General features: G+C 47.7%; 1 protein-coding gene across 1 annotated transcript in view; it reads right to left on the bottom strand.

Annotated features, from left to right (window-relative positions):
• Positions 1 to 26451, bottom strand: part of Rftn1 (raftlin, lipid raft linker 1) — a 181173-nt gene that overhangs the window by 69284 nt on the left and 85438 nt on the right. The window contains exon 3 of the mRNA XM_032900531.1: positions 22255 to 22363. Coding sequence (XP_032756422.1) covers positions 22255 to 22363 — 109 coding nt within the window. The remainder of the gene's footprint in view (positions 1 to 22254; positions 22364 to 26451) is intronic.

The raw sequence follows: 26451 nt of genomic DNA, 5'->3' as shown, positions 1-26451 counted from the left end.
TGGTGAGTGGTAGTGGTGGTCATGGTGATTGATGTTGGTGGTAGTGGTGGTGATATTGTTGTTGGTGGTGATGGTCATTGTAGTGGTCCTGGTGGTGTGGTAGTGGTAGATGATGTTGGTGGTGGTGGTGTTGGTGGTGGTGGTGGTATTTTCTTGATGACCCAAACTTCCAGGAATAGAATCTCAGGCAAACAGCCTGAAGACCTAAGCTTTGGACCTAACATTGCATCTTACTGCTTACTCCTCAAGTCAGCTCATCGTCTCTAACGTGGGAATAGTAATGCTCACTTACCCATTCATTCCATCAATCATCTTACTCCTACCACGAATCCATACTACAATGGATGGAACTAGGTCTTAGGGGAACAAAAGTGGCACTACTCTTCCATCATGGTTGCCAAATCATCACTACTCTACCATTCTGTGCACCACATCACCTGAGAAACCCTACAGAGTTAACCTTTCCGTTCTTCTTGAACCACTGATACTCAATGTGAGGTGCCCCCTGCTAGTTCGGAGATCCCTAGGGGCCTGCATTCGATCCTCTGCTAGTAAGGGTGAGCAGGGAGAAAGCAGGAGGCAATGCTGTGGTAGCTCAGCCAACCAAGTCTCCTTAAAAAGAAAGGAAGGGGCTAGTGAGACTGCTCAGTGGTCAAACGTGGGAGGCAGGTTTGGTTCTATGTACGCAGATGCTAAAACCTGAACCCCGAGATCTGTTTCCGGTCCAGAGGAGTGCATATGTACTAGCCGTAGTTGCATAAACCTTGCTCCAAAATTTAAAGTTGATTGGTTCATTTAAAAGGCCAGACAGCCAATAACTGGGCAGAAGAAAAATAGGCAGAGTTAAGGTTTCTGGGCTTAGGGCCAGACGGGGAGGCACACAAGAGCTTCCACACTGTGTTGTGGGTAGACCAAGAGCTTGGCTTAGTCCTGGAGCAGCCCTGCCAGAAAATGTCTTTCACCCCACTCCACCTCCCACTTCTTATCCATGGCAAATTTCTTCATACAGCAGAAAAACATGACCGCTGCCAACGTACCACTTTGTCTGCCAATAGCTTAGACACCAGAGACAGAAATCGTAAACTTCCTGTTACCCACAGGGAAATTCCACAGGGCCTTGGCATACTTGGTTCATGTACAACACAACCCCTACATCAGGGCTCAGGAAAAATGGCAGAAGATTCGAGGGCCAAAAGACCAGGGCGCCTGCTCTGGTCTCGGCATGACAGAGATGCTACACGTAAACACAACTGTTTTTAAATGCGACCTGCATTATCCCAACACTAGTCCACACACAACACAAATAGGGGAGATCTCACAAGCCTCCAGCCCAAGATAAAAGGCTACAGGAAATTAATAGCTGCTAGAGAGGGAGACTCCATCCTCAAAGAGGAGTCCAACGGGGCATCCAATCTCAAACGGTCAGCTCTGAACACCTAAGCTGGCACACTAAAGAGAGGTGTAGGTGTGTGTGTGTGTGTGTGTGTGTGTGTGTGTGTGTGTGTGAGTGTGCACAGTTATAAATGTAGGATGGAGTAGGAGAGATATGGGAAAGGGAGTATAAATTATATATAGTACTCATGAATGGAACTGTCAAAAAATTAGACTTTTAAATAAAAAAAAAGAATCTCAGAGAAAAACTCTGGACAGGCTTAGGTCAGGTGTCCACCTCCAGGGCAACCAGCGCTGGCCAGGTTTCAGGGTGGTTACCAAGGAAATCACAAAGCTGAATAAAGTGATTCTCAAGAAACAGTTACAAGGCAGACAAGATAGACTTGGATATTTTTCCTGTATACATCATGTGATAAGAAGTAAAGCCTGCAGCTTGTTCATGACAAACTTATGGAAACATGAACATAAGAGGCACATGCTACAAAAGACAACTGATATTTGGGACAAACAAAGCTGATACTAAATTGGTATCCAGCACATTGACATATTTTTGGTCAGAACTGTTTCTGCCCCGTTACTCTAGGGAGTGACTTGCCTGGCATAGACGGAGCATTTATCTGCTTCCCAGAGAATGTGCACATCTCCACCAGGTCTGCTCCAGACATTATAAACACCCTCTGGAACCCAGCTCCTCCCTGCCAACTCGGCCACCACCTCTGACACTCCCACTAGTCTAGCGCTCGCCCCTCAGAGCTTGGCCATCTCCAGAGCTGAGCAAACATGTGGTTGAATCAAATATGCACCATGCTTTAGTTCGTTTCTTCTGTCTGGATCGCAGTGGTGTAACACCTTCCCCCACAGCCGGAATCTATGCACACAGAAATGGTCTGGAGCTGGTCACAGTGAACGACTGAGGAAGGATCAGAACCTATGCAGGAAGAGCAGACACTGATCCATTCTCTCAATCCTTTCTCCCATTGTCCTGATTTCATTTCATTTTCATTCTGTTGCTGTGGCCCAGGTCCCAGTCCAATACTGAGGAGAGGTCAAGCCTTGAGCCAGCCTGAAGCTTAAAGAGCTAACCGCACCACAGCCGAGAACGGAGAGAGAATAAATGCCTGCACTTAGCTCACTTCCTCACGTGCAGTCCAGGAGCGGAAGCCCAGGGAAGGGTTCCCTCCATGTAAGTTTACGTAACTAAGATGTCTTCCTCCTTCTGTAGACTCGTCCACAGGACAACTTGATCTGGATAATCCCCCACTAGGATTCAATTTTCAGGTGTTTCTACATTGTATTGAGTTGATGACCAAAACAAACTATCATATACATGCATTTCCTTTTAATACCCATGCTGCAGATTTGAAAACTGAGGCAGAGAGAGATGGGCAACTTGACCAATGTCATCTCGCAATTAGTAAAGGGCAAATCAGAGTGAAATCCAGGCAGCCGGGCTGCAGAGCCCAGGGGGCTCTCAGTAGGGCTCATTGGCATTTTGATTTACCATATGCACTTAAATTACCATTAACCTCCACTGTGTTCTGTACTACGGAGTATCTGGGCTGGCTCTGAATGGGTCTAGAGTATTTAGAATGTGGACCTGTACTCTATGGTGTGGTAGCATGGCTTTCTAGCAGTAGGAAGACCATCGAGACTAAGTCAGGAAGCAGGCTGTGCCGCAGGGTGAGGTGAGCAGGTGGCAGGTGGTAATGGGTGAGCAGACGGAAGGCCCAGGAAAGAGCTGAAGTCACAGTTCAGTACCTTCTCAAGAGCCATGCTCAACAGGGAAAGGGTGCAAGAAGTACATGGATGATGGGGGCGGGCAGGATTTGATAACATGGAGACATTTCTCCGTACTCTATGTTAAACGGCTGTTTGCCATAGCCCATAGCAATTAACGATGCTAGGATTGAGATCAGTAGTTAAGAGCACGTGTTGCTCTTGCAGAGGCCCGAGCATCAATTCCCAGAACCCACATGATGGTTTATAACCACCTGTAAGGCCAATCACAGAGGGTCTGAAATCTTCTGACCACCTTGGGCACTAGGTATATAGATGGTGCACATACATGTGTTGTGTGCACACGCACACACACACAGACATGCACACATACTCATACATAGACACACATGCATACACACATATTCGCGTACATATGCATGCATGTGTGCACGTACACATACAAAACACTTTAAAAAGATTTTTTTTAATGATGCTAGCATGTCAGGAATGTGCTGGAATGTGCCAAGAAAACTCACCACGGGGTTAAACACCCCCGGGAGAGAAGGCCCAAGGAGCTATTTCGAAAGATACACAGACAACTGAGCTCTCTCGTCCTTGCCTAGCACCCCATCCTCCTCTTCCACCATGTTCCTGCTATGATATCCATTTTCCTCTTCTCTCCAGGTCCCTCCCACGATGGTCACATCACTTTCTTCCATCCAAGGCCCTAAGGAAGGCCAAAGCTCCTACCTAACATACAGGCAGATCTGTAGACAGGCATTTTAGACTTCTTAGGGCCTACTTTCCTCTACACAATGCATCTACCCTCATAGCCAGAGATGGTATTACAGGCAGCCATGGTGACCTTCTAGTCACCCTCAAGGACTTCTCTGTAAGCCTTCCCAATTGTTATTACTGTGTTCAGTTTATATTTGAAAGAAAAGGGCCTTATTGGACTAAAAAGGGGAAGTGCAGAGAAAATATCTTGCGTCTGTCAGGATGTAACACCTGTCAATGATAAATGTGATGGCCTATGGCTTAGGCAGGAAATGGAGGGTGGGACATCAGCAGATCAAAAGGATTCTGGGAAGATGCCGGGTGCTGGAGATTTGCCAGTGAAGATGTGAGGAGTACAGACACAGGTGCTTGAGCATAGGTAACCAGCCGTGTGGCAGAATGTAGATCAGAACAGACGGGTTACAGGTTATTTTAAACTACGATCCAGTCAGAGAAGAGCCCAGCTATACGGCCAAGGTATCTGTAAACACATTTTGGGTCTGAGTCTTATTTCTGGCAGAATGGGGTTAGGAGGAAGAACGACTTAATTTTTTCCATGTGGCATCCTATGTTGGGCGCCAAAATGTTGTGGTAACTATTCCTTGGGAGTTTCTTACCCCGCTTTGACTATATAGTTTATATCTATAATAAACCTAAAAGCACTAGAGCTGGGTAGATATCAAACCTTCATGCTATTTTGTCTACTTCCCTGTCAATAACGCCCAATATCACTTGCCATGTTTCACCTGGGCTACCGCTCCTCCAACAGGCCAGCCCTGGCGGCCATGCACTCAGAATCCACCTATCCCATGGCCACGTCTTTCTCCTTCCTCTCTATAGCCTGGTTCCTGTCTATGCCAAGCCCAGGAATCTTTGACCCTGCCTCCCTCTCTTGTGACTAGCTGTAGGCATCTTTACTAACCAAGCGAGGATAATTAAGAGGGCAAGGTTTACACAACAAAAGCTGGCACATGTGAGGATCTGCTCTTCTTAGAGCAACCATATCTTGGGATATGGTATTTAGCATCTGAATATATAGCAGTACTAAACCAACCCAGCAGACTTCCCTGTTCGCCTACATCAGTGTGTCCTTGGCCACTTATAAACCCACCTACAGGGATGGTCATTCTCCTTCCTGTAGTAGCTCTTCCTATACTGCAGAGTAAAGGTCAGCCTATCCCTAGAAGTATATGGTTCGAATGGCAAGTACTTTCCTCACAGTGGTGAGGTCCCAGGTTCAATCCTCAAAACCAGAACAAGACAACTGAAAGAAGAAAAGAAACCAACAAGCAGTGGTAAGGGGAAGTGGACCCTGCCCACACCTCATCAAGTGGCTCTGCTTCCAAACGAGAAACCTACACACAGCCACCCTGTGACCTCTACATTGCCACCTCCCACAGGCCCTTTCGGGTCCTACTGCCCATCCCCTCTCTGACAGGCTACCTCCCTGAAGTGCTTCTCCCTAGCTTCACCGGCCTTTCAGCTGTTTTTATTCCTTTACAACCACCAATTCACAGCGCTCACATCAGCTATGGTGGTCTGTGTGAGGGGAAAGTGGCTTGCGTTTAACTCCCCAATAGTCTCCAATTGCTGACTTCACTCTGCAGAGCCAGGCCCTTTAACCCTCCAGAACTGGGGCTTGTCCACATCTCAGGCTGTGTCCCAGCCTTGTTCATTCCGACTAGCCTCATGAACCCTGGTTTTCATGCCTTTCAAAGCCTGTTCCTCTTGAAGAGGGCTCAGCACTTGCACAGTCCTCCATCTTGGAAACTGCTCCCCACAGGGTTCCAATGACTGTTTATCAACCGAACTAAAAGCCCATGGAGACCGCAGCTTGGCCTTTTGTGTTCTCTGCTATGTCCCAGCACCTGGACATGTACGTGTAACAAGTACGCATACGTTGGCTTACCAATAAATAAGAGTCTTATCATTAGGGGGAAGCCAAGGCAGGGACTTACTAAGCTCGTCACATCACATCTGTCAAGAACAGAGAGATACAAATGCACGCAGACCTATCTTACTTGCTGTCAGCGAGCTTTCTCCTCTCTTAGGATGTTCATGAGAATAGGGGCTGGTGCCATCCACAATGGGCTGAAACTTCAATTAACAATCAAGACAAGCTCAGAAACCCACACGATCTAGCTAATTCCTCTCCTCCTAGGTGATTCTAGGTTTTGTCAAGGTGACAGTGAAAGCTGATCACCGTGGAGACTGGGCTGGTTAGGGGGGTGTGTGTGTGTGTGTGTGTGTGTGTGTGTGTGTGTGTGTGTGTGTACTTGACACAGATAGTAACACCTAGGAAGAGGAAACCTCAATGGAGAATAGGTCTTCATCAGACGCCTGCAAGTCTTTAGGGGATTTTGATTAATTATTATTGGCGTGGATGGCGCCATCTCTGTGCCAAGAGTGGCCCATGGCTGTGAGAAAAAGCAAACCGATTGGGCCATGGAGGAAGATAGGAGTGGCCTAGGGTGGTGGTGCACGCCAGTGCCAGTAAGCAGTGATCCTCCTCTGTTTCAGTGCCTGGTCTGATAGCTCTCTGTGAGGGCCTGTGACTGGGACAGGTAAACAAAAGGCACATTTCCTCCCCTAAGTTGGCTTTTCTCAACATTTATCACAGCAATAGAAAGTCAACTAAAATAGAGGGCAGACGACAAAAAATGTCCATTTGAGATGCTGAAAACCTACATAGTGTTGGTTACTCCTAGCTTCTTTCTCTGGTTTTTGGAAACCAAATCTTTGTAGTGCAGGCTGACCTATAACTTACTAAAGTGGTCCAGGCTAGCCTTTAACTCAAAATCCTCTTGCTTCTGCTTTTGCAAGTGCTGGGGTTACAGGTGTGCGATAGCACCCCAGGCTATTGCTGTCATCCTCACAGCAAAGGGACCTCAGACCCAGAGTAACCCCAGAAGCTTCAAGGCTCAAGGGCGCACATCTCAAGACAGCGTTATTAAGAAAATGAAGCACCATGTTACCCCAGGGTTCTAATCATCGTTCACAACTCAAGTCGGCCTTCCCCTCAAGAAGGCTCCCTGTTAGCCTGGGTACTTACTGTCAGGGCGAGCAGCTTCCCAACCTGGGCCTTTGTGTAGCTGAGGCAACATATTCGCTTAAATACCCGCAAACAGGCAGTCAGCCAGCACCAGGAGCTGCCGAGTCAGCAGCTCCGGTTTTATACTTCGGTAACACCAGTGACCCCGAGACTACAAGCTGGGGGGGGGGTCTCTGAATATCAGGGGCTGATTAGAACTCCAGGGGATTTTCTAGAAATCTATCTTTAGAGTCTTGATGGAAGTCAAAGCTCAGCAGTGAGGCGAGTGAGTGAGGCGAGCGACAGAGTTCGGAGAGTGTGAGCGTGAGCAGATGTTTGCCTTTACACCTCACTTTAATACCCAGCACCCAGCGCTCCCTGACTTACACGGGCTTCCATGACGTTACTCAAAGGCACTTTAACAAAATGGTGGGACTCTGCAGTTGGGCAGGCATCATTATGCTTGGTTTAACCCTTGGTTTAAAAACCTACTTTTTAAAAAATTCCCTTGAGTCCAAATTAACAAATATACAATGTGGCCTTAAGGGTGCCTCGATGTTCCAGGGTAAATGGCACCGTTAAACTGGGGGCTTGGAACTGGTTTCTACTACAGTGTGCTGAAAAAATTAAATGCTTTATTGTTCCTCTGTAAATACTCTGGGGGACAAGAGGATGGTTTTAGAAGACGGAAGTGGAGAGTTTTACACACCATAAAGATGGAGGTCCCTTTGTGTAACAACAGGTTATTTGGGCGGAAGGAGTCAAGATCTGGGGATATGCACTGTTTAAATGATTATTCCTTATGTCCAGTAATGCTTAAATTTAACATTCAACTTATTTTTCAATATATACACATATTTAAATTGAAATATAATTACATCATCTTCCCCCATTCTGTTTCCCACGACCCTACCTTACATCTTACTCTCTCCTGCCCCCTCTTAAGTTCATAGCTCTTTTCCTTTAACTGCTGTCAACATAAGTAAGTATAAACGATAGATACATAAATGCAGCCTGCTGATACACTCAGTATCACGTGCATGGGTATGATTCCAGGGATGACTACTCATAAGTGGATAACCGATTTGGAGGCTTATCCCCGGGGGCGACGGTTTCTCCCTTGCTCAGCAGTCATTGAATTCTCACTTCTTAACTTTGTTTTTTTGTTGTTCTATGCCTTCTATTTTACTCTGCGCGGCCTCAGCCTTGTCTAGGAGAATGGACTGAACATGACCTCATTGCATCAGAGCCCCTGTGTGAGACAAGCTGTTTTCTCCAAGATGGCCACAATCATTTCTCTCAACTCTGTGTGGTGAACCAGAACCTTCGACTCCCACACCAAGAGATGGAGTCCTCAGAAGTGTCAGTGTGGATGTCTGTGACACCTTTTCATTGAGTGAGGTGAAGGATCATGTGACATTCGAGGCAGTGCATACAAATTCCATGAACTTCAACCTTGTTCTTTAAGGGTCTGTCATGGTTTAAGTAGGCAGAACAGCACGTAGCATCCACCTTCCAGTCATGAAGGCACCACGCCCTGAAGGGAGATGTCCCATCACCATGCCATCCGGTCGGAGCTCACATGGCTCCCTCTGCCCTACTTGAAGACTCTGGGGCACACAAATGGCTGTTACTGTTGAAAGCCAATATCCTTAGGTGGCAGACACATGCTACCAGACCTCTCTGCCTTTCTATGTCTCTCTTACTTCTTCCAAGCATCCTTCTCAGCCTTGGTTTTCAGAGGCAGAGTCACTTTGTAGGCCAGCCTACTGAGGCGGGGGAGTGCAGGCGGGAGTCAGTCACCACACCCTACTTAACATCCTTTGAAATGCAAAGGTCCTCATTAATTCTATACTCAAAAGTGACTTAGTGGCTTCTCCAAGCAAACACCCAAATCCCCCATAAAAGACTGACTTAGCAGTACCTTCAAATACACGGAGATGTAACTAAAGAGAATGCAAATGCTCCTCTGGAGTGGGCCTTCAGGGCTAAGAGCAAAGTCATTAGCCTCTCAGTTTGTGACACTGTATCCAAACTGTGGATGCAGGTGGATACCCTTGAGATAAACACACTGCCCGCGCTGAGGCTCACACTGCTCTCAGGCTCAGGAAACTTGTAGGAAAACCCAGGCTTGCCTCGTGTTTATCACAAGTTACGAATGTGCAGCGCATGAATTAATGATGATGTATTATTCAAGACCGACAGAACAGTGGGGCTCTACCTACCTTCCCAGGAAAAGAACGCGTCCCAGAGCCTCTCCGCTCTGGGCTTAGGCAGCAAAGAGAGAGGCTCCCGCCACCCTCTAGGGAGTGGCTCAGTCAGAGATACAACTGCCTCACAGTCAAAACAGGAAGTCATTGAAAGTAAAAAGTTTCTACAGCGAACAATGAACAGTTCCAGCAAACTCTGTTTCCACCCGGAATATGTCTAAAGAGCTTCTCTTCACGTTTTCTGTTTTTACATTGTTTTATTATGCATCTACTTCACATATCCTTCACTGCATCTCCTTCCCTCCTCCTCCCTCCTCTCTCTCTCTCTCTCTCTCTCTCTCTCTCTCTCTCTCTCTCTCTCTCTCTTTCTCTCTCTTCCTCCCCCCCAATAACATCCCTGTCACCTGAAACATTACCATCCCTGTTCCCCATGGCCTTTGAGACGTGGGGACACAGCCACAGGCTGCCACTGAAAGTATGGAGTTAGAAGAAGTGAATTACATGAAACTTGATGGTTTTCTTTGGTTCCCCGGCCGCATGTGTAGTAACAGGTGACTTCGGTTGTCTGGCCTTCTGTATACACAGTGCCACCCCCACAGTGACAGACTTCCCTAGTTTTCATTCTTTGAAACATAGAAGTCAAGACTGATAGAACAAATACCCTTCGAGTTTAGACTTCTCTCACAAACAGGTCAGTTGACTGAAGACAGTGCTCATTTTTACATTAAAAATATAAAGAAAAATTGGGGAAATAATAACCCAATGGATTCTGATGACATCCGTTAAAGATAGATTGAAATATGTTAAAGATATCAATCAACAAACATTGGAGGGGCTCTTCTGTGAAGAGAAGAATGCGAAACTCTGTCCAGAAGGCTCATCCATCAGGGCCCATGCCACTGAGACCCAGCCGGCCAACATCCTAATCCCTGATCTCTTTGGTAACAGAAGGAATAATTTAAAAACTGGAAGAAAAGTGGAGAGGAGAGGAGAGGAGAGGGAGGAGGAGAGAGGAGAGAGGAGGGGAGAGGGGAGAGGAGAGGAAAGAGGGAAAGGGAGAGGAGAGGAGAGGAGAGGGAGGAGGGGGAGGGAGGGAAGGGGAGGGAGGGAGGGGAGAGGAGGGGAGGGAGGGAGGGAAGGGGAGGGGACGGGAGAGGAGAGGAGAACCTACAGGCTCTCAAAACTCTCAGAAAAAGACACCAGAGTCAACAGCTACAAGAGGGACTGCTTCTAGTGTTGGGGAGACAGCAGCAGGCAGCCAAAGCACTGCCAGGATCAACTCACTCCATAGAGAAGCACCCAACCTCGCACTTGCTTCGCTGCTTTTGGATGACAAGTGCCTGGCAGACGGGAGGCTTCACAGAGGGGGTGTTGAGCACCACTGTAAACCACCAGCTCCCACATGTATTCCCTGACAGTGCATAATTAGCACTCAAAACTTGATGGATCCATCTTATCAAAAGTCCACAGACATAACGGTGTAAGTGAGAAGCCTCTCCATCGACTCCCCGCCCCCACTGCTGGTAACAGCAAACATTTGTAACCAGCTTGCTGCAAAGTATCAAGTGGGAAAGCTTGACACCTAACCCAGCCACCTCCAGGGAGGGCCGACTAGAGAGGCTGTGAGTTACAGGACAAAGAAGCTGACTGACTTCACTGCCTCCTGCTGCACCTTTCAACTCTTTCCTCCCTAGGGGGAGGGGCTGCCAGCCGGAGAAAGCCGGGCTGACACTTTTACCCCTCCCCCATGTGCTGGGAAACTTGCCATCAGCACAGAGAAGAGAGACTCAAGGCAACCAGCCCGGCGAGCAAAAATAGCAAATGTCTCAAGAGCTGACAAGAGACGGGAGCTACACACAATGACCTGTGATCCTGGCACTTATGAAGCTGAGGCAGGAGGATCTCTGTAAGTTCAAAGCCTTCCTGGTCTCGAATGAACAGATGAATGAAATTAATAAACAGGACATAAGTTAAAAGCAATCAGAAATTCTAGAGTAAACAGAGATAGGAAAGACTGCTCTGTGAGAAATGAGTGGGGGTGGAACCCCACCAGTCCTGCCATAGGCCACAGCAATGACGTCAGTGAAGCCCACCCACTCCACCCCGCCCCACCCCCATCCCGAATCCCTCAACACTGTATATGCCCCAGCTGTGAAGATGCCCAAGGAAGACAGATGTGTGCTGGGCCTCAAGCATGAAGGAACTGAGGAGGAGATAAAGGGGTTGTCAAACGCCTGCTACAGCAAAGGTAGCAATGAAGCCAGCACAGGGGAAGGGCCAATCTTCCTATTAAAAGAAAAGCAAATAAAGGGGAACGGGGGAAGGGGCTGTGATGGCCACCCAAGCAACAGAGACTCAGCCACAGAGCCCAGGAACACCAGAATCGAAGCCAGGCAGGCCTTGTGAAGAAACACAGTCATCTGCCCACACTCCTGCTGTCTTTCCCAGGCAATCCAGAGTGTTGTTATCCGTGGGTTGTTTAATAAATGCAATTCTTTAATAACTCGAGAGACATTTTCTTCAAAGAGGGAATCTCTTGGATATGTCAGGGCTGAAACCAGCCAGTCTGTGCAGGCTGTGTTGTGTGTGCGTGTGCGTGTGCGTGTGCGTGCGTGTGTGTGAGAGAGAGAGAGAGAGAGAGAGAGACTGTGTGTGTGAGAGAGAATGCATGCATGCACATACACTTGAGCACAAGCGTGAGAGCAAAATGAAGATTCCTTCCCTCACCATCACAGTTTTAAAGTGAGAATGATTTTTTAAGGAGATGAAACCATTTCCTCTTTTATGCTTGTTACGAAGCAGGAAGCAGTAGGCTGTTGAGTGTGGTGAGTTGATCACAGGTGGGAAGGTCTGGGTTTTGTTGTTTTTGTCTCAGCACGGCGTGGCGGTCTGGATGAGAGATGAGTGAGATGGCCCCCATAGGTTTAGATGCTTGAACACTTGGTCTGCAGTTCGTGGTGCCCTTTGGGTAGGTTTAGGGGGTGTGGCTTCGCCTGAGGAAGTTTGCCAGTACAGGTGGCTTTGAGGTTCCAAGAGCCATGAGAAATATCAAGTTCTCACTGTGCCTGCTGCTTGTGGCTTCAGATGTGAGCTCACAGCTGATGTAGCCACCATGCCCACCGCACTTCCTCACCAGGATGGTGACAGACTTTTGGCCCTCTGGAGCTGTGAGTCCCAGTAAAACCCTTCCTTCAGTAGCTCCCTTCAGTCACGGCATTTTATCACAGTAATAGATAACTGACACATAGCCTACGTGGATGACACATAGCCAATGGAGAAAGAAATCAGGACACACATTTGATACGTCTTTAATAGTTTAAATTACTTATAGCCCAGGTTGGTTTTAGTCAAAGTGTTTTCTAAACAAAGCATCTCCTTGTGTTTTCCTCAACACCTCTGCTTATGGTGGGTCAGTTTTGCTAATAATTATATTAATGTTCCATGAGAGATAAAAAAAAATAGGTTAGGGGCTAGGGCTTAGAGGGCAAGAGAGCTTGCTGCATAAGGGTGAAGACCAGCTCAAACTCCCAGCACCTGTGTCAAAGCCGGGCAGAGCAGTGCATTACCCCCGTGCTGGGTGGCGGCAGAGATGGGAAGCCTTGGAGATGTCTGGTTCAGTGAAAGACCCAGTCTGAAGTCAGGATGAGGATGAAAGTGTCATAGCATAGGTAACAGCCAACACCCTCCTGCAGGCTCCAGGCATGCAGGCGTGCATTGCATAATCCCCTTCAGACAGAGACTACCATCATCTGAAGACACCGACTGCTGCATGAGCTTCTCTTCAGGAATACCTGACTCAGTCTTGAAGTAGGAGCGCCATTGGAATGAGTCTTTAAGAAATAAAACGACGCTCAGCTTGTAAATTTTTGATGCAAATTAGGAAGAACTTGAAATGTCTGTGCCCTGAGTCCCAGTGCAACCAATTACAATCTCAGTAATGGGGAAAAACAGTGGGCACCAGGCGTACAGTGCATGTACGCCCATACTCCCACCGAGGGGAAGGCAGAGATAGGAGGACTGAGTTCAAGGTCAGCCTAGGAAGTAAACAGAGAAGGTGAGGTGAACTTGAGCACAGATTCAAAAGGAATGAAGAAAGAGAAAAGCGAGCCAAGTAGGTTTCTGGAAACAGATCATAAAAATGACCTCCACTGCCAAGAGTTAGACCAACAGCAAGTAACTCTCACGGGCTGGAGAAACTAACTTGAACAGGAAAGCCATGTGTATAGTCCTTACGCACACAAGCATGTGCACACAGACCTGTATACACACCCACACACAGGGTTCAGCCCTGAGACCGAAATGGGACTTTACAGAAAACAAGCACGAGCTTTGCCCTTTGGACATCCTAGCATCTCTCATGGAACAGGGGCTCTGTGCCCCTTGAACTGGAACCTCTCAGATCCCTTGTTGGGAAGAACGGATGAAGAAAGGTTGAGCTAATTTAGTAAGTGGTTCTTGAGACAACGGATGTGGGAGTACCTTTAATAAAAGTTAAAATTTTCCTATAGCATAAAATTCATAAAGCACTGAGGGGAGGCTATACTAAGTTTTCTTCAGATAGCTTTTACAAAGGCTGTGTGGGGATTATAAATTCAAAGGGACCACTGTGACCGGGATGACAGCCGGGCACGGAGCAAGCAGAAGATGCAGGCTAGCCGGATCCTCCAGCCTCAGCCTTCCAAGTGCTGTGATCACAGATGCACCCCCATGGCAAGCTCAGTCCATTTGTGCTGACTCCTTACACACTCACCCACTTTTATACAGGCTTCAATAAAAGGGGCTTTCCCCTTTATTTTGTATAGCGGTTGACCCGGAGCACATGATTCCTTAAGACTTGGCATTCACAGAAGGGTGAGCTCAAACATCAGCCAGGGGTTAGATGTATGAGCACATGTTGACGTCAGACTGTCCCTGCTGCCACCACCAGTGAACTGTAAGAATGCAGATCCCAAATGATGTGTCGGAGTAAGCACATGAAGGCGATGTCTGTGCCAGGTGTCCCTGTCAGCACTCAGACTACAGAGTCACAAGAGGAGAAGACCCACTAAAGAGGCACAGCATAAAACTGCTTCTTGAAGTATGTGGGGAGAAGACTCCACGCGTATAAAATTCGTAGAGTTTAAAATATATGTGTGTAGCTAGGCTAGTAACTAATATTAAAGGAAATGTGGTTGTTGGGAATGTATCCCTAAAAGGTTGTACGTTAAATGGAGTATAACACATACGTATAACCCCAGTTTTTAGGGGGCTGAAGCAGGAGGATGAAGAGTTTGAGGCCGGCCGCGTACCAAGATCTGGACATTGAACTGCCTGAGGATCCAGCTATACCTCTCTTGGGCATATACCCAAAAGATGCCCCAACATATAAAAAAGACACGTGCTCCACTATGTTCATCGCAGCTTATTTATAATAGCCAGAAGCTGGAAAGAACCCAGATGCCCTTCAACAGAGGAATGGATACAGAAAATGTGGTACATCTACACAATGGAATATTACTCAGCTATCAAAAACAATGACTTTATGAAATTCGTAGGCAAATGGTCGGAACTGGAAAATATCATCCTGAGTGAGGTAACCCAATCACAGAAAAACACACATGGTATGCACTCATTGATAAGTGTCTATTAGCCCAAATGCTTGAATTACCCTAGATGCCTAGAACAAATGAATCTCAAGATGGATGATCAAAATGTGAATGCTTCACTCCTTCTTTAAAAGGGGAACAAGAATACCCTTGGCAGGGAATAGAGAGACAAAGATTAAAACAGGCACAGAAGGAACACCCATTCAGAGCCTGCCCCACATGTGGCCCATGCATATACAGCCACCCAATTAGACAAGATGGATGAAGCAAAGAAGTGCAGGCCGACAGGAGCCGGATGTAGATCTCTCCCGAGAGACACAGCCAGAATACAGCAAACACAGAGGCGTATGCCAGCAGCAAAGCACTGAACTGAGAATAGGACCCCCGTTGAAGGAATCAGAGAAAGAACTGGAAGAGCTTGAAGGGGCTCGAGACCCCATATGAACAACAATGCCAAGCAACCAGAGCTTCCAGGGACTAAGCCACTACCTAAAGACTATACATGGACTGACCCTGGACTCTGACCTCATAGGTAGCAATGAATTTCCTAGTAAGAGCACCAGTGGAAGGGGAAGCCCTGGGTCCTGCTAAGACTGAACCCCCAGTGAACTGGATTGTTGGGGGGAGGGCAGCAAGGGGGGGAGGATGGGAGGGAACACCCATAAAGAAGGGGAGGGGAGGGGATGTTTGCCGGAAACCAGGGAAAGGAATAACACTGAAATGTATATAAGAAATACTCAAGTTAATAAAAAAAAAAAAAAAAAAAAAAAAAAAAAAAAAAAAACCAGTTACAGGCTGGGAGATGGCTCCATGACCTCGGCACACGCATGGACACCCAAGCTCGGCTCTTCAGAAGCTATGCAGAAAGCAGGTACAGCGTGTGCAGCTGTCAGTAGAATCACAGGCTCACCGGGCGGCCATGCCAGATAAACTGCTAGGCTCCAGGTTCAGTGAGCGAGCTGTAATGAGGCGGAGAGCTGTACAGGAAGACCCCTCATGTCGACATCTGGCACCCAGGCACCTGCGGTCTCTCACGCACCCTCAAATTACACAGCAAAGGTGACCCGAAACCATTTTCCCCCATGAGGAAAACAGTGCATTTTCTTTAGTTATTTTCTGTCGGGTGCTCGGTGCCGTTCTAAGTTTCACTTCCCTTAAGACAGACCCTGAAAACCGGACCGTGTTTAAAAGAGTGAACTTAGGCAGCAGTGTCAGATGTGGTCATGAACGCAGGTGCTAAATCCTTAATTTGTTAATTTTAATTTTTAACTTATTAATTTGATCTAGGTACAGTAACACATTTTTCTACTAACACTCAGTATATTGTGGGGTATTTCAGTTACAGAACCCGGACTGTCATGAGATACACTCGACATCAGACTCTGAAGAGTTCGTTTACTTAAAACAAAAAAGAATGCACAATGTCCCATTATTGGCCGGAAAGGTACTATTTGCCAATACTCGGATACGTGACACGCAGCAGTGAAAGAATTCTCACTTTTAACACTCCTGTGCACGGGGCTCAATTCACACGGGTGCTCACGGCACAGCCTGAATAAATGCTAAAGAGCAAGCCGCTCCTCTCCTGCTACAATACGGGACCAAGGGACCACGCTTGTGTCCCCAGGCTCAGCAACAGTGACCTTACCCACCCCGCCATCTTGCCGGCCCACATCTTTTAAACAGGGCCATTATACACTTTAAAGTAAGTAGCTCTGCTGTCATCTCTACTGAGCAGACTTGGTGAGGACATAAACACCATCGTTCATCAGAGACCGAGGGGTAGCAGTCATCCAAGCTGGAAGAGCCGATATGTGTGAACATATGAGTGGATATGAGTGGATACTATTGGCAGCGATGGCATATACTGGGCACCTGTTGCTCGTTTGTTCAGCGGAATCTATGTGTGTGGACCTGGGACACTGTAGATGGCGTTTGTCTCACCATGTCTCCAGAATGACCCCTCCCCTTGCCCCACTGTGCTCTCATGCGCCCCTGACCTCTGCCGTTGTGTCCCCAGTTACTGGTGGGTTTGTGGGACAGGCATGAGCATGGGACATGAAAGGGCTCCCTAAGATAGTCCTTGAATCTCCCATCCAGCAGGGCCCCACAGGCCTGCTCAAGGAGACAGGGTGAACTCTGACCAACCAGTACTGCATCATACAGAGGAAGAGGGATGAGGGATGGACCCCATAGGGAGGAATGGGCAAGTTTATGACTTGAGCCCCTAGAGTGGGTGCCAAGGGACTTCAATGACCTCTGGACAGAACAGGGAGATCACAGACAATAAAAAATGCAGTCAGAGCTGCAGGGGAGGCAGAGGAACCTCCAAAGAAAAGAGAAGCCTCCAGACAGCAGCCAAGCCCCCTTGAACTTCTAAGCCTTCAGCTCCCTCCTACCTCCTCCAGCCTCAGAGGGAGAGCGGTCTACCCATCCCTATGTAGTAGTCCTGTGGTTCCCACCTTCATCTCCTGTAGCTGACTCATTCACTCCCTGTCTGTCCGTGTCTCTGCTCTCTCTCTCTCTCTCTCTCTTCTGTCTCTCTGTCTCTGTCCCTCCCTCCCTCCCTCCCTCCCTCCCTCCCTCCCTCCCTCCCTCCCTCCCTGAGTGCCAAACCCATTCTGTTCTGCAAGCCTTGAATTCACTTGCTCTGCCCTGACGAGATCTCATTCTGGGATTCCATCTTTTATTTCTCCTCCCCAAACCCCAAACCCTCACTTTTCCCCACCTTTTAAAAATGCCACGGTTATCATGGTTTGTTGACAAATGGGACTTCGGCAAGGGCACAGAAGCCTTTTGTTTTACAGAATTTTCTTTTCACTTTGAATTGGAATCTTGTGTCAAATCAAGTCAGACCCTGGCTCTGGAGAAAGGCTCGGGGGCTCAGAGTACTTGCGCTCTTGATAAAGACTGGAGTTTTTGTTGTGTTTATTTCCTGTTGCTGTGATACAAACCATGACCAAAGGCACGGTTGGGGAGGCACGGTTTATTTGGCTTACATGTTTTGATCACAGTCCATCACTGAAGGACAGCAAGACAGAATTCGGCCAAGGGCAGAGGCAGGAACCACAGAAGGAATCAGCGTTGGCTTGTTCCCTCTGGCTTCCTCGGTCAGCTATGTATTATAGAGCCTAGGCCACCTGCCTAGGAATGGCACTGCCAATAGTGGGCTGGGCCCTCTACAAAAACTGGCAACTAAGAAAATGCCTCTCAAAGATATGACCATAGGCTAATCTGATCTAGAAAAATTCCTCAATTGAGGTGTCTCTGGGTTTATGTCAAGTTGAGAACTGAAACTGTAACTGATTCCCTGGTCTTACATTGACAGACAGCTCGCACTGGAAGAACAGACACCTTCTCTGGCCACCGGGGGTACCTGCACACACGTGGTGCACGTACATAACCTCAGAAAAATACACAATAAAACAAATCTTCCAGAGAATAAAGTTAGACTCTAATTGTTTGTAGAGGGCTGAACACTCATAAGTTCCCAGTTAGCAAGCACCAAGCCATGCTTGCCCCACAGACAAAGCGTCAATTCTGCCATTCTGTTCAAGAACTCCAAGGCTATCAGGTTTTCCCCTTAGGGAGGCATCAGCAGTGTCCTCTGCCAAATGCAATCCAACGAATATCCGGTCACGTACTCCCTTCGCCTGGTGTCCCTGCAATAGTTGTCCTCACTCAAGGTAACACACTCTTAGTTCCTGAGTGGTCCTACAGGTTTCTGGCTCCATCATCAAGGGGGGTATCTCAGGAACAAGGCCCAGCACCTTGAGCCCGGGAGCAAGGTCACCTGAACCAGGAAAAGGGAGTGTGGCCTCTCCTAGACAGGATAAGGGAGCTTTCATCCACAGAAGCGGAGCATGACCTGTGACCTATGACCTCTCAAGCCTATGTATCAACAAAAGTGGACCGCAAGGGAGGAAAGGAGAGAGGGGGACAGAGGGATGAGACACTAATTTCTCCTTTTCTTCTCCTGTGGCCTGGAATTGGGTCCAGGGTCTTACACATGCTAGGCAAATGCTCTCCGAGAGACGTGTGGACCAGCCCTTGAATTTTTAGACAAGAGTCTCACAATGTAGCCCAGGCTATCCTTGATCCTCCTGCCTTAGCCTCCTGGGTGCTGGTATTACAGGATCTGTCATGACCTGCCACTGATATTTTGCTGTTTCTAGTACTCCTGCTCGAGGTTCCTTGCCATTCCCAGCATCCCCACAGGAAATTCAGGTGAACTTGCTACAGCAAGACCCTTTCCCATGTGACCAGAAGACGCCCACCCATGAAGAGACCACCTTTGCCTACGGATCTACCCCACATTGGAGACAGAGCCTGGCCTTGGGTCTTTTCACACTCTTGCCCCCACAGGCATGGGGCACTACTGACTTCCCCCTCCCATCTTGATTTACAGAGCCGTCTTTGGACGCCACTTCTTCAGTTCTCTTGGTTTCTCTGCAGCCCTCAGTGCCTCTTTTTCCCTGGGAAGGGGAGACCCAGGCAGGCCCCACTGTTCAGAACACTCACTAAGCTCCCAGTGCCAGGCAGAGCGAGCCTTCCTGGCCAGCTCGGGGTCCTCTTTGAAGATGTGTCACAAGCAGGTATTGAAAGACTATGAAGTGACCCTAAAGCCTTCAAAGAGCTTTGCACCCTCAATCCTCATTTATACACGTGTGCTTGTGACACTTGTGAGCCACTGTCTGGTGTCACTGGCTCCAGCCTCCCGCTGCCACCACTTTAAAAGCTGGACCAGCGTCTGGGTCAGTAATGGCTCCTGCCTCTGCGGTTTGCCCTGAAGTCCAGATAGCATAAGAGGTTTGAACATTTTTATGAATGAACGTGCAGACCATTCACTGTGGGGTTGGTTTCTTCCACTCTCCTCTGGGAACAGGCTATGCCTGAGGGCCTCAGTCAGCCCAGACCTACCCCTAGGACAAGAGCTGAGTCCTGGCCCCAAGGGAATTCAGGGGACATAGTCATTTCCACAGCCTCCTCTGTATCCTTGGCTCTGGGACTTGGAAAGAATCTTGCTAAGCTTTCCAAGACTGCATTTGAAATGTTCTGTGCTCTGCAATCATTTACACACAGGCCCTTTGGCTGATACCCTGCTGGGTAAAAGTGGGAAAACAGCACACAGTACCCTAGGTTTAACCACACCATGGCTCTCAGACCCTCTGTGCAAGGATGGCTGAGGGGAGGGGACTGTAAATTATAGCGCCTTCAGGAGATTCTACAGGACACAGAGATGACTTTACTTTTTCCAAACTGAGGGAAATAATAAGGGCTCGTCCCACTTCTAGTCAGACTTTCTAGCCAAAAAAGTTCCACTAATTTAAAACATTTGGTGGGAAAATCATATTGAGACTTTGCTTTTACGGGAGAAAAACCAGCCTGGTTTGCATTAAACTCTAACAGGAAGAGAATATGAGTTTATCTCTTTTGATGGGACAATGGCAAACAGGCTAATTACCATTTTATCTGAAGACACGACTATTCCGTACAGGAGGAGGAGTCCTTACTTCACACACACGATGACCGGATATACAGTAATGACAGCAAGCCACAGGCGGATGGGAATGCCACCATCTCCTACCCGAAGGGCAATGAATCAGAAAAACCAACTCCCCCTCCACTAGCAGTCACTAATTATCCACAACCCAGAGTTTTTATTAAACATATAGAATGAGCAGGTGCAATTATAACAATTATTAAATGGTCCTCAGACACCAGTGCCTAGACACTCCCATATATCGTTGAGTGGGAAAAGAAACGGCTGGGCTAAGAGGGGAAATTAAAAGTTAAGTAGAATGCAGCTAACGTCCTCTAGGGCCTAGTCCCTATACAAATGTTGCATTAAGGAAGCACAACAGCCAAGTAACCCACAGAGCAGGGTACTGACTCCTGGACGTCTAATGCAATGGGTCTGCCACACAATGGTCTTGTTTGGTTCTGGCCAAGGCACTCAGGAGCACATTGGAGGTAGCATACACAGCCCCTCCCCCCCACCTTCCCCCCCCCCACTCATAGCTATCTCAAGCAACCAAGTTGTAACCACATGTTCCCCAGGCTTCAGGTCATTAGCAACTGCAGCTCCTAGGAGGTCTCTGTCCATTTTATTAGAGTATTATTTGCAATGAAGACTGCCCTACTCATGTAGACACGTGATTTAGAAAAACACTGTGTCTCTGCATCTATACACGTGTAAGCACGAACGAACCCACCTCTGTTCCTAAATAATCATCTAAATTCTACCAAAGTAGAGAAGCCCTTCATGGCCCTAGTAAAATTAGCTTCGTTTGACCCTTGGAGAGCTCATCTGGCTTTCGGTCTGGGGCTCCCGGCTCCTTGCAAAGCGAGTGATTACTCCCAGGGCCTTGGAGCCTTGAATGCTCAACAGATGCCGATGCCAAAAGGAGGGAAGAGAACAAACAACCCTTAAAGGAACTCTCACTTCTCCGCTCTTCTGCAAAGTTCCTCATAACATAGCACTCTCTGCTGAAGGCTGGCTCTCTCTGGCCTCTTCTCCACCTGGGTATGATGCCTGACCTCCATTGTTCCCACTGCCTCGGCTTGACTTGTCCCAGCACAGCCATGTCACCAATATTCCTCCTACTTCCCATCCCAGCCTCCCACCTCCCCCATCCCAGGTAGCCTCTGTAACCTGTGCTTCAGGTCAGTGGCTTCCTCACAGCACCGCTTCCCTACCCTGCCTACCCAGCCATCAGGACCACAGTGAGTTTGTGCTGTGTCCCAGCGCCTTCTAATTCCTGGCTCAAAGTTGACAATCAGCAAGACTTACTAGAAAATCCGATCACTAGCTATTTGGACCTCAAGTGGCTGTTTGGACTTGTGTGGGACCATTCCAGTCAGTTTCCTTGTGACATGTCAAAAACGGGCTGCAGGTACCACTGCGGTACCACGAGATGACAAAGGCTCTGAAATTTCCCAGGACCTAGTCACATCAAAGCTTCCGCAATGTCATTGCTCATCATGTCACTCACAGGCCTGTGGTGGTGTAAGAAAAACCTACTGAGTGCCAGTCATAGAAGTGTGGCTCCTGTGAGTGAGCAGAGCCCAAGACTCGGTTACAATAACTATTACTGGTTTATGTGTCTAGTACAGTAGACATTGTCCATCTTTAATTTAGAATGCACCCTCTATCCTCCGTCTGTGTGAGTGTGAGAGTGAGTGTGTGTGTGTGTGTGTGTGTGTGTGAGTGTGTGTGTCTGTCTGTCTGTCTTGGGTGCTGCACCGCATGACCCACCCAGAGCCAGGCAGTTAACTAATCACTATAACAAAATGGCACCTGTGAGTCAGACCCATTCAAGGGTTTGGGTATGTTCAGTAGTGAGCCTGTAGGCCCGGATCCAACTCCAGCCCTAGAAGACAAGACACGGGGTTGCCCCGGCCTCAGCAGAAGACCATCTTGTTCCAGAGCCATCTCCAGTTGTACTCTTGCAGTGTGGCGAACGGGCTCACGGCTCTCCAGCACATCCACTTAGGCACCTGCCCTGTGAGCCGTTCCCTGTCTCACTGTGGTGCTTACCTTCTTGATGAACTCCGGGACGAGCTTCTGGTCTGCCAGGTGTTCTAAGGAGGAGCAGTGATCCAGTTCCAAGATGTACCCTTCATTGGGAAGCTCTGCCTTCTGGGACCTGGAGAAACCAAGAATGAAATTCTGCACAGTCTTTCTTTACAGAAAGAATCACGGGAAAGGTCATGAAGCCTCCGGGTGTTTCCTGAATGTAACCAACAAGACAGTAGTGGCAGAAAACAAACTGTGGTAAACAAGACATGAATGGGCACGTGTGTGTGCGTGTGCGTGCGTGTGTGTGTGTGTGTGTGTGTGTGAATCTGTATGTGTTTATGTATGAATCTCTAGGTCACTGAAAGGTCTCCAGGAAGGTTGGGCACGATCTCAGCATTTAGAGTCTAACGCAGGAGGATTGAGACTTTGCAGTCGGCCTGGAATCTCAAAGACGGGGCATAGGCAGAAAGAGGGACAAGAAAGAAGGATAGACGGAGAGAAAGGATGAAAGGAGGAGGGAGAGAAGAAGAAAGGAGGAAGGATATAGGAGGAGGGAGAGGAGTAGAAGGGATGGGCTTAGAGCTGGTCTCCGTGTAAAACATCATCACAGAATGACAGGTATAGGCGATGTGGCTTATACAGTAGACACAACGACAATGTTTGGGTGGACGGGGCTCTCATGTAACATGCTTCCATTGGTTTCCATCTTCTGGGGAAAGGCTTAGCAACAGACATACACAGCCCATCCAAGCGGTGGCCTCTGCATGGAGAGGCCCCTCAGGGACAGATCGTGTGGCAACAATGTGGGGTAAAAGTGACGTCAGCTGTAACTCTCAAGCCGTCCTTTTCGATGAAGAAAACAGACTTAGAAAATGTATTTTTAAGGCCATTAATAGGCTCAACTCCCTACCAAGGAGAAGCTGGCAACACCTACTGAAGTAAAAGATAAATCACTCATGTATACAAGAACATGCATGTATATGTGTGTGTGCATACATGTGTAAGCATGCACATGTATGCCTGTACGTATGTGACAGAAATTAAAAGACTATGAGGCTACTCCAAGCAGAAATTCTGAAGAAGCAGTGTGTAATGAAGGGTGGCCAGAGGTACAGGCCTTGGCTTTTGAGATGACTAGAGAGGCTTGCCTGGTTCACCCCACTGACGGCTGAGCTGGCTGCTCCCCTACTCAGACCCACCCTGACCCTGCACACAAGTGAACCATCCTTCAGGAGAGGCATGAGCGAATAGCCACCAGAGAGAGACTCCACTGATTCACGGTCACCTCTCTGTGACTTCTGTGTATCAACAGCATGCCCTCGGGGAGCCCCCGGAAGCTGCATGGTGTCAGAAGTTGAAGGAGTTTCTTAGGCCCACCAGGCCTGAAGCAACATGGTGTGCAGAGAACAATCAACACAGGATGTTACCTATCCTCAGTGGTTGGCCACAGGGTCCCTACCACAGGCCTTGATGCTCTGCACCAGCTGAGGACTAAGTGGCCTTCCTGGCACTGTGAAGCTACCCTATCAGAGGTCTTTCAAAACACACACACACACACACACACACACACACACACACACCACTGCATACCACACATACACACTCGCATACCACACACACAATCACCGAACATATCATCACACATACACACACACCATTTCATACCACAAACACACACATAAACACATACACAATCACATACCACACACACAATCACTACACATATCACCATTACATCACACACACAGCACAAACAGTACAGTAATTGTGAATTAATATTTGTTATCACAGTTTAAAAATGAAGCTCGAAGGTTCCCACGTACTAGGAAAAGCAATTTATGCTTCTATTAACCATCTGGGAATGATTTACATAAAATTTAAAAGAGAAAAAAATTACAGAGGCTTTGGTGTCCCCAGGTGTGAGATTGTGGTTCATTAAGCAACCTTCAACAGGTTATTTTTATTTCATCGCTTCCTCTAGCATATCCTTTCTGAGGTGGCATAGTTGTTTGAAATGTAAACGAATAGGCTGACTTCAAACCAGTCCATCTGGAATAGACTAATTCTAACAGAATTAGCCAGCTCAGAACCCAGGCATCTTGTTTCAGTAGTTGGCCAGAGATTAACCACGTTCTTACTTCTTTCCCTAGAAAATCTAAGACAGAAAAATCCAGACCTTTAAAAGAGATTTAGAGAAAGCATGCTGTCATCTGTGTTATGTGACATCTCAAATGGCAAAGAGTAGAACCGGGGAAAGAGCTCTAACGATGTTTAGTCCTTCTAGCCCAAGGATGGGCCCTGAGCTCAATCCCAAAATCCTTGTAAAAATCCAGGCCTGGCAGAGTTTATAATCCCATCACCAGGGAGGCAGAGACTAATGAATGCCTGCCAATTTCTGGGTGTCCACCCTGCCTACCCTAGTCATTATGCCCCAGGTCCCAGTGAGAGACCTATCCATAAACAGTTCTTTGAGTAACATCCAATGTTGATCTCATCACACACACACACACACACACACACACACACACACACACACACACTCACACTCACACACACACACACACACACACACACACACACACACACACACACACACACACACACACACACACACACACAAACACACACCACACACACACACACACACACACACAAACACACACACACACACACACACACACACACACACAAACACACACTACACACAGTACACACTACATACACCACAGACACTACACACGCACACACACTACACAGATGCACAAACACACACTACACACCCACCACACACACTATACACACACTACACACACACACTATACACACCACACACACACTACACACACTACACACACACACTACATATACACACACAGTATACACATACCACAGACACACTATACACACACCACACACACACAATACACACACACTACACATACACAAACACACTATACACACCACACACACACTATACACACACACTACACACACACTACATATACACACACACTATACACACACTACACCCACATTACATATACACACACACACTACATACACACTACATACACACACAAACACACACTACACACACACCATATACACACTACATATACACACTACATATACACACACACAATACACACACACTACACACACCATACACACACTACATATACACACACTATATACACACACACTACACATATACACACACTATACACACACACACTACACACACACACACACACGCACAAGCACGCAACCATCCCAGCTCTTACACACATGGAGACTGACACCTGATACATATGGTTATTTATAAATGGCCATTAGGATTATAATCTCAGGTCCGCAGTCCATCATTGGAGGGAAAACAAGGCAGGAACTTAAGCCGCCAGCTGCATCACATCCACAGTCAGGAGCTGAGAGAAATAAATGCATATAGGTCTACTCACATACATGATCTCAGCTACTCTCTCCTCTCTTAGTGTTCAGGAGCGCCTGCCCAAGGACTGGCTCTTTGTGTATCAGTTAATGACCAAGACCCTGACCTAGGTAACTGCTCAAACGAGGATCTCTTCTCAGGAGACTTTAGGCTGTGTCAACGGTTAAAACTGCCAACACAGCAGACACACCACAGAGTTTTAGACAGTAAGGACATCATGATGTTAGGCCACTGTGTGACATAACATCACAGAACACTAGCATCTCAGTCCCTGGGAAGGAAGACATGGGGACATTCTGTTCAGAAATGCCCTCTCGGAGGACAGGCCTGGTAAGCATAAGAACAAGCATAGCCCAGGATGGTAACAAGTATGCCGTGTCCCTGAAAACCACCCCGGGATAAAGAAGTGGCTCCTAGAAGCCTCCGAGAGGCTGGGTCTGGCTTCTGAGGAAATCACAGTGTAAGGGGACAGCCAGCTTCTAAGTAAGAAGCAGTGACCAGAGTCTCCTGCTAGGTGGTCACCTGTGGGCGAGGAAAAGGCCATGTATACTCCCCAAAAGCCATGTGGTCTTAGAAAAGGACACAGGAAACGCCTACCTTCCCCTAGCTTGGAGCTCTGATGTCTGTACTTCTAGAACAGAGAGATGTGGATTGAAACACAAAGAAAACAGAGGGTCACAATGTGATCCGTGTGGGGACATGGGACTGACAGCCTCTCAGGTTGTTGTGTTTGAAAACACCACAAGCAACAAAGCCTGGAGATGTTC

The sequence above is a fragment of the Rattus rattus genome, chromosome 4 (assembly GCF_011064425.1).
Source record: "Rattus rattus isolate New Zealand chromosome 4, Rrattus_CSIRO_v1, whole genome shotgun sequence".
Classification (NCBI taxonomy): Eukaryota; Metazoa; Chordata; class Mammalia; order Rodentia; family Muridae; genus Rattus; species Rattus rattus.
Note: the sequence above shows the minus strand (reverse complement) of the source record. Positions and strands in the feature narration are given on the sequence as shown.